The sequence below is a fragment of the Acipenser ruthenus genome, chromosome 15 (genome assembly GCF_902713425.1).
Source record: "Acipenser ruthenus chromosome 15, fAciRut3.2 maternal haplotype, whole genome shotgun sequence".
Lineage (NCBI taxonomy): Eukaryota > Metazoa > Chordata > Actinopteri > Acipenseriformes > Acipenseridae > Acipenser > Acipenser ruthenus.
Window position 1 is genome coordinate 22,548,098 of NC_081203.1, and position 15,698 is coordinate 22,563,795.

Genomic DNA, 15,698 nt, shown 5'->3' on the forward strand with positions numbered 1-15,698 from the left:
TGTGATAGAGATAGACATTTAAAAAAAAAATATGGTCAGATAATAGTGTTGCACTCAACAGAGATGCATATTGGGGGTGGTTTGGGACAGGGAGCAGGCATTCTCACAGAAATGCAGTGAAAGCCGTATTCTTTTAATGGTTTTTAATAAAACATAAGCCTCACAAGCTTCACGATGAGATAGAAGATGACTTGCCATTCTTCACTGATTGTTTATAATTGATGAAGCTCTTCATACATCTGTGGTTGACAGTTTGTACTGAAAACCCATGACCCATGCGCAGCACAGCTTTTTATATACCTGTGTGTGTGTTTATATATATTTATATATATATAAATATATATATATATATTACAACAAGGCAATTTGCAATTTCTGTGCTAATTAACAAAACGTTATCCCTGTGTGACTAATCCGGAGCGGCTGTACAGACGAGATTTTGTTGTAAGAAATTCTGTTTTCTAGAGGAGGGAATAATCTGTTCTAAAAACAACAACAAAAAACTGCCTCATTTGTAATGTTAATCAGTTAATAAATGGAAAAATATGGCTTTTATCTTTCAGGGTCTTAAAATGCCACTTTAATATTCAGTTGGTTAATGAGAGGATATGCATTTGCTTTAGTTATTATATCCTTCTGTAATCAATTTGCCTTGCTTGACTTGAAGATTATGTTAATAAGACAGTTATTTTGCAGGGAATAATAAAATGGGCTATCGCTCAGTGCCTGAGTATATATTACTCCCTGCGGCACCTGGAAAAAAAAGATTCTTTATATTCCTCTCCAAGATACTCCCATCCATTGTAGTGCCTACTTATTTCTTATCTTTTATTGCGGCAATATGTTTACAGAAGGATATTTTGAGTAATTCATTATAGTAAAGAAATGAAATAGACCCTCGTATAGCTTTCTTGCAATTGCTTTTATTAATGATCTACAAATGACATGTTTGTCTTATGTTTTTTTATGCAGCAGTCTCATCTAATAAAAAAAGAAACAAAACAGAAATTGCATTGAATTGATCATAAAATTAGATGCAGGAACATCTCCCATCTATTAGTTGGCTTAGCAGCAGGTGCTGTCTTTTCCTGCTATTGTCATCTTTTTTTGCCGCAAACGCTGATGATATACATGGCTGTAATCTAGTTAGCCGCAGTGCACAAACACAGTAAATTTGTTGAATAATTAACTTACCTGCTTGTACTGTAGTTTTCATTCTGATAATCTGGTGGTCTCTCTGCTAACCATGTAAACACCAACACAATACAAAGATGGCAAAATCTGGAACCTGCCTTTGCAAAAACAAGCACTAAATAGCTAACCAAGTAATGGATATCTAGCTACTGTATGTAATCTTAGTTTCCAGCTATATGTAAAACATATAATGCTTTTTAACTAGCTGAGCTCAACGTATTTGTTTAGCGTTAAGCAGTTGGAACTAGATAGACCTGTTCCTTTTAGCTGAAAAGATGGGGGTCTAACTTTTAAGGGCTGGATATACTAAAAACTAAATCATTTGACATAAGTTATTTGATATCATAGTGTGTCTCAATCTGTATGTCAGTTTGATAATGTAGTCCTTAAAGAATAAGAGTTTTAGTAAGGTTAGTAAGGCTGTACTGCCAATGGCAATATCTGCAAACTACAAGTAGGGCATCTTTTAGCACTGTCAATCCACAAATATGTCCCTAACATCTCAATATTAAAACTGACAGAGTTAAAGGAGTGGGAACAGTAAGCAGCTGGTAGAAGCCAGCTAACAAGATAACTTTGAGCAGGTGGCGATGTTGGCTGTGGATGAGAGAAGTAAATGGAGGGAATGCCGTTCTAATCCAGCCTGTGTACGCCCTTGTTTCTTCACAGACGCAGGCCACGATGGCTGAGAATGGAAAGGAGGGTCCGGGTACTGAAGCCACTTACTGCTCTCCCAGCAGCTGTGTGCAGGCACAACCACAGAACAGCACAACGCCCGGTGCCCAGGGTATGCTGGGCCAGGCCGGGGTCAGTCCAGGCACCTCAGCTGCTGCTTCCTTCTTCATTAGGTAATGTCACATTTATTTTTCATCATTCTAGGTACAATACCACTGTAAACTTTTTTAAGAGAGAAAGCAGGAGGCACACACACACACATATACACTGGGATTATGAGAGTTAAGATTAATATTGTCTGATCCCAGTGATGGATGTATTGACTGGTCAGATGGAAACAGTGCCACAGCAAGATGTTCATGACTTTCACGGGAGAATTGCAGAAGTAATAAATGACTGCCTTGGGGAAACAGTAATGGTGATGTATTAACCTTTAATGTTACAAGACACTAAAAGACAGTAACCTTAGAGTGGAAGCAGTATGAGAGTTGCAGGGCCACGTCAGTGCCCAAAGTGAGAAAATTGAAGCAGGACCCCAACTTGGCTTAAACATTTGAGGCATCTGCCAAATTTAGAACCATCAACAAAAGGGCCACTTTGCAGTAAAAGGGTGGAGATTCGAGTGGCCTTGATACACCCTGGGCCTGCATTAATTTCTTTTCCTGTGAGTGCAGGGCAGGTTAGCCATGAACAACGTCCTGTGACGGTACAGCTTGACCTGTACAGCACGAGGGTTCATTTCATCAGCTCATTTATAATTGCTCTGTTTTTCTGGGCATTCCGCAAAAACAAACTTCCAAAATTGATTGGTGACATATAGGTGAACTATGAATATATATATATATATATATATATATATATATATATATATAGTAAAACGATTGCACTCACTTGCGTTCGTTGCCCCTTTAAGAATCTGACCCAGCACACAGAAATTGGATTTTCAGCGCTGACGCGCAATTTTTTTAATAACACACAATAAAACGAAACACAAAATAAACACCTAGCTCTTTCTGAGCACTAACTACACACGCAGGAACCTAACTACCACAGGACGGCTAAGCTGTTTCCCTGTTCCAAAACGTAACCACACAGGTTTGCACTATACCTTTTTTATCTCGGGACTGCCAGGAAGCAGAGCACTCCCTTCTGCCTCCTTCTCCTTAGCAGCCCCGAGCAGACTGCCTGCTCTCCTTTTAAACCCCGCACCTGGGCCTAATTTCCAATAACGCCCAGGTGCGGATGATAATTAATAATAAAACAATTAAACAATTAAACAAACAATAAGACAATAAACTAAACTAATTAACTGAAAAAACAGAACAATCAAACAAAAAGGTGTATTTCTTTCGCAGGGAGGTCTTAACCCCCTCCCTGCTGTCCCTCACAACCCGCTCCGTTACAATATATATATATATATATATACAGCTCTGGAAAAAATTAAGAGACCACTGCAAAATTATCAGTTTCTCTGGTTTTACTATTTATAGGTATGTGTTTGGGTAAAATGAACATTTTTGTTTTATTCTATAAACTACTGACAACATTTCTCCCAAATTCCAAATAAAAATATTGTCATTTAGAGCATTTATTTGCAGAAAATGACAACTGGTCAAAATAACAAAAAAGATGCAGTTTTGTCAGACCTCGAATAATGCAAAGAAAATAAGTTCATATTCATTTTTAAACAACACAATACTAATGTTTTAACCTAGGAAGAGTTCAGAAATCAATATTTGGTGGAATAACCCTGGTTTTCAAGCACAGCTTTCATGCGTCTTGGCATGCTCTCCACCAGTCTTTCACATTGATGTTGGGTGACTTTATGCCACTCCTCGCACAAAAATTCAAGCAGCTCGGCTTTGTTTGATGGCTTGTGACCATCCATCTTCCTCTTGATCACATTCCAGAGTTTTCAATGGGGTTCAGGTCTGGAGATTGGGCAGGCCATGACAGGGTCTTGATCTGGTGGTCCTCCATCCACACCTTGATTGACCTGGCTGTGTGGCATGGAGCATTGTCCCGCTGGAAAAACCAATCCTCAGAGTTGGAGAACATTGTCAGAGCAGAAGGAAGCAAGTTTTCTTCCAGGACAACCTTGTACACATACCTATAAATACTAAAACCAGAGAAACTGATAATTTTGCAGTGGTCTCTTAATTTTTTCCAGAGCTGTATATATATATATATATATATATATATATATATATATATATATATATATATATATATATATATATATATATATAATCACACACATACAGTAACTCCTTGGTTTCAATAATTGAGCTTGAGTTTAATGCTGCTGGTGAAATTCTTGCCTTGAATAGGCTGATGGATCTTCTCTGAGCTTCTGTCTCCGAGGCATTCTGAGTTAGTTTTTTGTACAGTTATTACTGTTTAGGGTAACACTTTCAGCACTGGGGCTACATATGCATGTCCCTGTCGACCCAGCTTTTTAACAAATTCCCTTTTCTGTTCACACATTTATTGTACTACAGTGTATCTCAATTCAACTGTTTGGGGGGTTATTAAATATGAGAAGGTTCTATGAATTGTTGTTTTATTTTGTTGTATTTTTTTGTTAAAGATGCAGTTTTTTGAGAACAGTGAGAATTCAAATATTTTCCGATATTTCCACCCCCCTTTCTCCCTTTGAAACAAAAGTTCAGAATGTAAATCTCCTTGGACACCAATTTTGGCTTCCAACATATCAGTGCAAACATTTATACTGTTATATCCAATTTTCACCATGTAAATTGCAGATGAGTAGCCGTCTGTTGGTGCGATGACAATTAATGCAGTTTTCTGCCCAAATTAAGTTTCAGTATTTTAGACAATCTATTATTTTTTGGTGTACAGTATTTTTTTAATTATATATTTTTTTCTTTTGTATGTGCTCTCCAATTATGCACATACTGTACAAACCATCTTGAAGTGTTGCAAACCAAATCTTATCAACTTCCATTAACTCATGCCAGGTTAATCCTCATTCAGATTCCCCAAAAAATGTGCCTCTTTTGAATTCAGAAATGTGCCTCTTTTGAATTGTTACCCCTTTTAGACATAGTCTACTTGGTTGGTGGGCCAAAATATTTGGGGAAGCTGGGTCAGTTTTTCTACAGGAGAGGATGATTTCAATCCAAGATTTCAGAGCTGCTCTTCTGACACATCACACTCACTCAAGGTGGTCCGTCATCAGAACCTTTCAACTGAGATTGCATTCAAAGCAGCAGTAAAGGACATCATTTCTTCTTCATGTGCGACAGATCTGAATTCCTTCATCCACACTCTTGCGACGTTTGTCTTTTTTGGAAAGTCGTACAGCCTTTTCTCATGTGTATGTGACTAAAAATCGCATGGTGTCGGATAATGTTGAAATGTCATTGTTTGCTGCACGGTCGGAGTGAAGCTGCACAGCTTTCATAGGTGTCAGTGCCTGAAGTATCGCACTCATCTGCGGCAGAAGTATGAACCAACCCTTAGTAAACAGGGTTGACAGCATGTACACAGTATCATACAAAGATGGGCTTTTTTTATAAGAAAGTACAAAAGGAATGGGACAAGAACCATCTGAGATGTAAAACCATCTTGTTTGGTACTCGTTTTTTAAAACTAAAACACTTTCACAATCGACCCTCAGATGCCACAGGCTTCTGAATTTCTTGCTATGTTTATGATTATTTCACATACTGTTAGAAATGAATTCTAGAGTCTTAAGGTACTTTCAACAGTGGCTTTGGAGAATGATATTCACTTTGTACAAAATGCAATTTCATCATCAAGCCTTTACAGCTAAGGCTTGCTTGGGAATTTTAATGACATTTCAGTGAGTGCCCGCAGCAACAAACCAAGCATAGACAACTTTGCAGTTTAATTAGAACTGGTCTAATCCTCTGTGCCCATATAAAGTTAAAATAAGCTAAATGGAAGCAGTTAAAGACTGGCCAGGGTGTTGAGAAACACAGATGTTCTCCTCTCATTCTAGAATACCCTTTACAGCTTTTGCTGAAACAACAGCAGGTTCCAACAGCTGCACATGTTACACAAGTGACAATTTGTGGGCACTTTTAAATAAGCTTGTGTTTTTGGATTTTTATTTTTTTTCCTGGTAACGTGTTGAGGGTTACGTTAGGTTTAAACCTGATTAGTTTGCTAGAGCTGGCTCATTTTAAACCCCCTTTTTTTTTTTTTTTTTTTTTTTTGCAAGATCCATAGGATATTGCAATGTAATACGGAAGTCGATTTTATTAAATATTCTGTTCCATCGAAGAAGCAACATTAGTCTGTTTTCAGATGTGTGCATGCAGGCAGATTGCTGGCAGTGCAGCACTTTTCTTTTGCTTCCAACGTCCAAAATGATTTGATTTATCATTTTATCCCCCTTTTAAGGTCGACATCTGGAAAAAATCTATCCATACCATAAATCTGATTTGCAGTTTCTGTGGTTTATGAGGCAGAGTGAATGGTGTTCCTGGTTTTAACTTAAGAGTCATTCAGCTTCTGGCTCCAAAGAGACTGCATGTGCTGCTACTGTAAAAACAGCGATCCAGGCTCCAATCCATAGAATGGGAGGAGATATTAAGAATTGCTGAGCAAATGCTATCTTACATGTTCGTGAAATAATGCATTATGTTGTGCATTTAATGTTTGTAAAATGGTTAATATGTCGGTGTACATGTTTATACCTATTAGTAAAACAAGATACAATGATATCCACACACATCATTGCTTCATCTGTGTAGAACTGCATTATATCTTTTGGTATGCCCTGGCATTGTACCAACTTTTGAAAAGCATTTTTTTTATTTATTTTTATTTCATGATACAATTAGTATACTGACTTATGAGTTATGGTTTATAGAAGCTTCACCACTAATTCATCTAATATGCATAACTCCTGTATTTGTGGTATATTTTCCCCAACGCCTCAGCATTGTGTTTCTAACTGTTTCCTGATCAAATTGTTTCTCCTAAAACAAATGCCTGAATGGGTCAATGATGAGCAATTGCCCATTAGACTGAGCATGAAACAGTCCCATTATAACTGAGGTTACTAAAAGGCCAGACACCTTCTCAGTTTTAACTGTGGGCATGTGTATGTGTTTTGGAGGAGGTGGGGAGGGCTAGTCAGCTTACTTGGGCTAACCACACTGATTGTTCTGTGACTGAGCATATGATTAGCGTATTGACAGTCCTTCCTAATGAAAAGGCATGACAAATAGCAGAGCCTGTGACCGCACAACAGTCAAATGACTAATGTATTGTTGTGCTGTGCATCAGACTGCTCAATTAGTATCTGTAAATTGCATGGGGGGGGATGTTAATTTATTTGCAAAAACAGCCTGCAAATGACGGGAGTCTAAAAGATGGGTACTGATCATTTTTGGAGATGTTCATGCCAGAGCAAGCCAGATCGAAATATTAGGTCATTAAGAGCATGTGGAGGAGACTAGCTTTATTAGGCTAACCAGCGCTTCATGGAATTCGTGAAACTAAAACGTTTAACCCTGCTATTAGGGACACCTTTCCATGATTGCTTTGACAGCTGGCATAGTTACCTTACGAATGCCTGGGGGAAATAGGGATGTAGATTTACTGGGTGCCTAAATTCTTTTGATCAAGGTTGTTGCAGGATCATCAATTCCTTTGAGCAGCACGGCTGTGTCTTTTGTGTTAAAGGACCTTGGGAAGTAACCATAGAAACACAAAAATGAGTAAAGAATAAAAAGGAAAGGATTATTGAAAAATGACTGTACACATAAGAATAAAAGCATGCTGTTACCATTTCGAAATGAACAAACTATTAAAGAAGTCTAGGCTTGCTTATGTCTGTCTAACCGACAATGGTCCAGCTGTTCTACCATGCCCACACTGACCAATAACACATACAGTGGTAGATGGACAACATTGCAAATAGTATATCACAAATAATTTAGTCCTTTTAAAGCAGTTGAATTGAGCAGTCAGTAATTGCAGCCTACTAGCTAAAACAGAATTGAGAGTCAAACAACCTGAAAGACTTCTGAACCAGCTCAAAACATGACAACATTTTGGAGAGCCCAATGACCCTCCCTTTCAGAAAGACAGTGTACTTGGACATATATGTCTTGGTGTTTGTGGTCAAATGGCCTGAGCTACTGGAAAATCTGGAGGGACAGTGTGCGAGACAAACAATGATAATACCAGTCTGTCAATCAGGACGAAGGAAGAAAGAAACAAATCGGCCATTTGCACGACACATTTTGACTGGCAGCTGTAATCCTTGTCTGTAACAAATTGACAAAATGGATTAAGCCGTGGTGCTGAAAGGAAATGAGAGGTTATGTTCTGAAGTGCTGCAGCAAAGCTGTGGAACTGGTTTGGCTTACTGGATAGGAACTGACCACAGATGGTAGTCAGACGTATGCTGAAGAACAAGCTGCCTGCCTGTGGACTAGTTAAGAGGGATACTGTGGGTGCTGTTATGAGCCTGAGGTAAGCCTGTGGTCATTGACTGCCTGTATTTTCATTAGCAGAAGATATTTACATTTGTCCCAGGAGTATGGTACTGTACTTTTGTGTTGAGATTGAACAACAAATTACATGTACAAAGGGTGTAAATTAAACTAAGACAATGATTTATGATTTAATTTGAATTATGCATAGTTCTTTATATACAGCTGCTAAAATCTGACTAAATTACAGTCTGCTTCCCTTGAAAACTTCTTCATCATTTAAATGCTTTGCATTGCATAATGTCTGTAGAGTCGCATAACTGTCTGTGACATCTGCAGGAAATCATCAGGTTGTAGGTGTTGACAGAGCCAGTACTTCAACCCCTTTAGGAACAACTTCAAAACTCCCTTCCCCAGGGCCCATTGTTGTAGTTACTCGGCCTCATTGAGCACAGCACACTTTCCCGCCCCTCTTTGTTTTTTCAGTAAATATAAATGGAGCCACAGGCTCCTGCACTGCCGCTCCCTCCCCCCGCCCAACTGAGCTCTTGACTCTTTCAGGGTGGGGGGCACAATGATTTAACCACTCCACTGCTTTATACTTGGTTCCAGTTCTTAGGTTTCCAAAACCCTGATTCCAAAACATGTGCAGATCTGGCTTTGTTATGCCTACTGGCCACGCTAGTGAGTTTCTATAGACATCCTTCTTTATTGCGGCAGCTCCCATTGCAGGTACTGGCAGGCCATTTCATAAATAAAACCAGCCCTTGTTGTTCAACAGTTAAGTTTCTTCCTGGATTTCGAACGCTAACTATCCTGTTTACATTAAAGCAGTTTATAGTTTATCGGATATACAGTTATGGCAAAGTTGTGCATCGCTTATAGAATTGCCTAATTTTGCTTCATAAGGTGAAGGGCTTAGGGCTACTGCAAGAGGGCAGCTAATGGCAGCTGTTGTGACCTACCCAACAGATTTGATTCGAATGTTTGGTGGACAGTAAACAAAGCATCTGACTGAATCCACCCTAACACTTGACAGGCTTGCCCTGGGGAACTGCTGGTTCTTCAAATCTGTTTAGATTAAAGGAACTTGAAGGATCCTTTTCTTTGGTTCATTGGCTATTGTTCACAAGGAGAATCCTTTTTTGAATTCAATAAGAGTAAAAAAAAAAAATAGATCCTCCACTAACTAACCTAATTAGCAACATCCCTTGCCGTCAGTTTATGTTCTACTGTGGGGATTTAAGCTTGAATTTTAAACGGTATGGAACTTTTTGTTTGCTGCATTTATATAAATTAAAAAGTCGTCATTCACAGCTTGATTTGTAGTCTGGGCTGTGAATTGGGTCTTCTAACTTGGCAACGTCATCTGAAGACATTTACCAGAGCTTGGGGGAGGCATTTTATTGCAGGAACTTGGAATCTTTAGCAAATAGCCATGTAATTGCTCTAACTATTCTTTCCAAGCAGTGGGTTGCCAATTCATATTAAAATGGGTACGAATGTTAAGGCGCTAATGCCTTGGGTGGCCGCATTGAATTGGAAATGTGAAGCTATGGTAGGTAGGCTGGTAACAGGATGCAGTGGGATATGGACTAATAGTGGGCAGGCAGTCAGTCAGAGAAGTGTTCTCATCCAATGATCTTTAGTGTTTTTTCTTTTTACCAATATGAGCCGTTGGTACTACTACACTAGTAAAATGTTCCTATTATATAGTAATTCAGTACATAACCATGGAACCTTTTTTCTGCCAGTGGTTATAATGGGGTTTATTCAGGGTAATGCTATAATATTGTAGCGTATCACGCAGTAGACAGAACAGAAGGAGACAACACGCTGCTTCCAGGTTCAAAGCTTTATTTAGGATATCTTTCAGAGCCCACTGCTCTAGCCACTTGCTCTGGACCGACACAATGAGCGTGCAACGCCCCCTTTTATAATTTTATCCCCGCCCCTTTATGCTAATCGGGTGCCAGAGCGAACAGCTATCCCATTGGTCCCCAGCCGTACACTAGGACCAATGGGCACACACAACCAACAGCCAATGACAGGGACCAGGGCGCACCATGCGTGCCGGATAGCTCGCACAGCCACAGGGACAAAGCGAACCCGCAACTACAGGTAATACAGACGGGGGGAGAGGAACACAATACAGCGGCATTAACAGCATAGACAGTGGAAACAAGAGGAAATACAGTACGCAAACACAATTACGCAAACACAATACACGGATCGCTACAATATTATAATGGTATCCCAATGGTAACTGCTTCAAAGCAGTTAAAAACTTGTCCTGGATAGTCTGCATGCCTACAAGCCATGTGTTAAGAGTGGTTTACACATCATGCAGATACCTTAACTATAAAAGGCTATTTGCACTACAAGTTAATCCCTTATCTGGAGTAAAAGTCAGGCCCTCTGGATTAAATTAACAGCAAAAATAGACCCCCACAAATACCAAAAACCGGAGCTGATCCTAGATGTTTTATACCCGGCCACCTTCCTTTAAGATCCGCCTGGCAGCCAGCACTCGGGAGTATGAATAGAGCCCATTTGTAGCTGGAGTATTAGGAGGTATTTGCATCGAGCAACTGGGTTTTTATTGACTAATAATCTTGGTTTCAAAGATAAAAGCTGTATATGTATATGTGTATATGAATATAGCCCTCCTCTCCATACCATATTTACTCTCTCTCTCTGTCTATCTATCTATTATTTCGGATAGTGCCTTCTACTCTGTTTCTCATATGTTTTCCCTTAGAATATATCATACATGTTTTTTTTTTAGATCCAAATGGTAAAATCTCATTCGGTTATAAAGGAGTTAAGATGACTTTTCTCTTTTGATGAGAATGCGTTTAGTTGATTTGCTTTTAAATGGGAGTAACATTGTCTTTTGAGTCTTAGAAAATGGTCCTGTAAGCAGCGTTTTATTACTACTGCGAGAGGCTGTGTCAGGTGCTTAAGCGCAGGAATTATTGCGCCAATGCTGAGAATAACATTGACAGGTTTCTTAATCCCTGTTCTTTTTGTATTGTAAATGAGATGTGGAAATGCATGATTTTATTATGAAATGTTGCTAATCTGGTTTACTCAAAATTTACCTTGCCTGTTAGGAGACGCTTTTAAATACATTTTAGTTTGAGGTTATGGAAAACTTGCAGAAACGTTTGAAATTATAATTTGATACCACCAGTACCAATGTGTATTACCCTGAAAAGCTGTATTATAGCAAACTACAGTATTACAGTATCACAATCAATGTTAAACAGATATACTGTATAGAATGTAAAAGGTAATGAGATGTTACCATTGTACTGGAATAAACAATGCTCCAAACTGGTCTTCCTTTCCTTTTCTTGTTTGGAAGTACACACCAGCTTTTACTTACAAATTACCATAGAAAGTGCTCGTATTGTCAAGGCAGCCTGTTAAGTATTTACCTAATCACTGTGTAAATGTATTTTTTCTCCCATTTATTTCCGGTTTATGACTTTGCTGGTGAGATGACATGAGCGCGGAGCTTGTTACAATTTTTCAATGAAGCTGAAAGTCGGCTATTCAGTTGGATTGCAGTGTTCTGTGGGAGTCGTGTGTGTGTGCAAGTATCCAGGCAGAGAAAGTTTTACTTTCATCAGGGGAGTCAGGTTGGATTAATTTGGTTCTACTTGGGTTAGCATGCAGCCCAAACTGCTGCAAGTCAGATTATACATGTATGTATTCAGTACAATATAGAGGGAGAGGCAATTGGGCATTGTGTTTGATAGCATGGACATATGGGGTGTAATTGCTTCCAGGTAAAGAGAGAAAATAAAAATAAAAATGCTTGCGTGATTTATTGCTCCTGCGCCCAATTTATCCAGATCGTATGACACAAAGTGGATTATTTCCTGAAATAAGTCTCTCTCATGTCACATTGAATTGTTTTCTCAAGATTCGGTTATTTTAATAGTGTTTTAAGGATGTATTGTTGAGGCTGTGGTGCCTTTTTAAAGATGTTTCTTGCCAACCTGAAATTAAGATATTACTATTTTTCTGCTGAATTTACTTGATGATTGCTGATTGTGAGCAACACAAGAGTAGAACTGTAGAAGCACATGGTGTTAAAATATATACACACACAGGTCTGGCCTTTTATAATAAGCCACATTATTCAGAGATACACACAGTAGATCTATTTGGCCTATTCTATACTTGTCATCATGACCAAAGTTAAGATGGAGGTTGCTACAATGCCAAAGTGCCATCCATAAGACTTGGGATGTATTCCCAGTGGTGTTATATTAGATATTCCTTTCCACATTTTCTATTGACTGGGGTATAGATCGCAGATTCAAAAACACATTGTAGGCTCTGTCTGTATTTGAAAGCTGTGCTCGGCCAGGCTCTGATTAATCAGTTGCAGCCGTTCCCAGCAGCCATCGAACAGTTTGTTGTGATAGCCTGAGTGGGCTGCACAAATAAATAATCGCTAGGTGTCATCCCAGCTACAAAATGATTAATGAGAGATGAGGATGGCTCTTTTTTTTTTTTTTTTTTTTGCCGATGATTAATTAGGCAGGCCTGCGACGTTTCAGCCCATACAAGTGTTGGGGGTTAAACTGTTTTGTCTATTTAATTTAAAAGGTATCACAGGTTCTGATTATACAGCTAGATTTTCTTGTCTTCTGAGGAAAGGCAAAGGGATGTGCCCTTAAGGGATGGGTCTCCAGTTTGAACACCCTTGTTATAATCCTAACTGGCTACAAAGCTGCATTTTCACTTTTGTTTCTGTTTGATCTATTACATAGTCTCATGAAGATGCCAACAGTTGGAAACAGTTTAAGTTGATACCCCTGTACTAACTAGAAAGAAATTGTTACATTTCAACTACATGTATTTTTCTTCAATGTAATGCTTCCTCAAAATATATCGCCTTATCAAAATATCCAGTGGTTAGGGCTAGGTGGTGCCCCATGTTAATTCACCAACCTCTCGTGCCTTTGGAGGCTTAGTTTGAATCTAGTTAGCTCACAATTGTAAAGTTAGTCTCCATGAAGCTCCCAGTGAGCTTTAGTGGCCATTACCAAACCACATCACCGATCAGAACAATTCCCAGTCCCTGCTTGAGAGGCCTATGACTGAATGGCAGGGTGTGTTTAGGTCAGGAGAGTAAAAAAAAAATATATATGTGTGTTTTCTTTCTTTATATCAATAAGGTCTTTTTAGCATAGTTTGACTAGTGTGTGTGTTTTTTTTTGTTTGTTTTTTTACCCAAATGGTTTGGCGTTAAGCCAAAAAGCACACGTCCTAATGTTGTGTATCGCTTGTCTATATCGGTTGTGCGTGCATAAATGAATAAGGGTTTTTCTCTCACAATCAGCAGTAACATAGTTGTTTCTATGAGCTAAAACTTGCCTGCCTGTACCTTCTCTTTGCCATTCAAAATGCAAAACTGAGTTAAAGCGGAAAACAAGTAACCCCCGGGTTAAAGAGCAGCTTAGTTTGTTTTGCACAGACACTTACACAAGGGTGTATTGTTACATCCATTTATTTGTTGTTTGTATTGATGGGCAAATTAAAGAAAGCAATAAATGGAACTGCATATAACGGCCACTGTGACTTTTTTTGTAGCATTTACTTAAATAAACAACAGGTTAATGTAGTAGAGCTTGGACACTATGCTGGGTCTAGAAAGAGACCAACTGAGTCTTGAAACCCTGAAGTGGTTCCTGCAGGAAGGCTAAACTGAACTGTGGAGGGCTGGTAAAAACAGAACTTATAATGAATAACTTTCAAAGAGGATGTGTGTTTATACTTGAAAGTAAGGGAAATGCCGGTACTTGACCAAAGATATTTTCTAAGGAAATGGTGAAAAGTCGAGGATGACTTGTGTGAACGCACACTTGTTTGCATAGATTCCTGTACCTACAGAGGTTCTGCAATAGTGTGAACTCTGTTAATAAAGTTACTGCCTGGTAAGGTTTCTGTTTTTTTTTTTTTTTACAGCATATTCTCATTTCCTTGGAAGTTCTTTCCATTTGCTGGGGATTGAGAACTTTTAATGAGTCCTGTGGGAAGGCAACATGGCCAGTAACCCCAATATTTTTAAGTGCTGAAGATTATTTTTAACTTTTGTTTCCCTATAAGACAACACTACCTAGAGCACAGTGCCCACACAGGCCCAGTCTGTCCCAAAGTAGGGTTTTGTATCTGTAATATTATTGCAAATAAACCTGCCCAGAGATCCATCAGCAATTACTTGTGTATTTGTGTACTGGCAGGTGGTCTCTAAAGCAAGCAAGAACCTTGTTAAATGTAGAGGGACTACTTATTAGCAACAGTAAACGAGATACAAAAATCAATGACAGGAAGAGGTAAAATGCAAGCGTAGCTATTTGCAAACTGGGGACAAAAACAAGCAATGCAGGATGCTCCAAATAATATTGTTTTCCAGTTCAGTTTGAAGGTGTCTTTTCAAATTATAGTTGATAACGTACCTACAATAAATGTACAGTGTATGGGTGTTTCCTCTAAAAATTAAAGTTAGAACATCAGTTTGTGTTTTACTATAATATAATAGAACTTAAAGCTATAATTATAACCTGCTGCACCTAGTCGTATGTCCGCAGAACCTATTGCTAAAACTGCCTTTACGATATGCTGCTGTGGGCAGATGCAGTATAAACACCAATGAATTCAAAACTTCATTCACTGGGTGAAAGTGTTTTATTTTTTTTCATCAGAATGTTTCAAATTTGGAGTCCAATTGTCTCGTTTTTAAGACACCAGGGGGTTCCAGTCCCTTGCAACCTATGAGTGAAGCATTTTAGGGTTGACTCTAGTGTGGCTTCAGCAATCATATTACCATGTTCACTTCTCAGGCAGAAAATGATCACATGAGATTTAAAATTTTTACACTTCCAGTTTGACCCATTAGTATGTGTGTGTAGATAGTGTGTGGATTTAAAATAGGTATTTTGCTTCCCTGTGGAAATGATGTTTGTGCTGCTAAGAAAGAAGCCCACATTGCTTTAGTTCTGATATAGTTTTTATTATAGTTGATATAGTTTTTATTATAGTTGATATAGTTTTTATTATTATTTTATTAGCAAGAAGTCGGATTAGCACACCTGTCATTCTGTAATAGAAGAACAAAGGCCTTTCCTTAGTCAGCCAACTCTTTTTGGTTTCCAGCAGCTTTATCAGGTGTTGACCAGAGAATGCTGTGAAATTGATATAATTTCCTTTTAACCTGTTACATTTATTCCAGGAGCAGCCAGTATCCTTACACAACCACGAGATAGAGGCTCTCTGTCAACTGCAGGCCTATTTCTTTTTCTTTCTTTCTTTCTTTCTTTCTTTCTTTCTTTCTTTCTTTCTTTCTTTCTTTCTTTCTTTCTTTCTTTCTTT

At 38.6% G+C, this 15,698-nt stretch overlaps 1 protein-coding gene across 5 annotated transcripts in view; it reads left to right on the forward strand.

Moving 5' to 3' along the window:
- LOC117973989 (kinesin-like protein KIF26A) overlaps positions 1-15,698 on the forward strand; it is a 115,972-nt gene that overhangs the window by 61,614 nt on the left and 38,660 nt on the right. For all 5 annotated transcript variants that reach the window (XM_058987474.1, XM_058987475.1, XM_058987476.1 and 2 more), the window contains one exon: positions 1,864-2,042. In XM_058987474.1, coding sequence (XP_058843457.1) covers positions 1,864-2,042 — 179 coding nt within the window. The remainder of the gene's footprint in view (positions 1-1,863; positions 2,043-15,698) is intronic.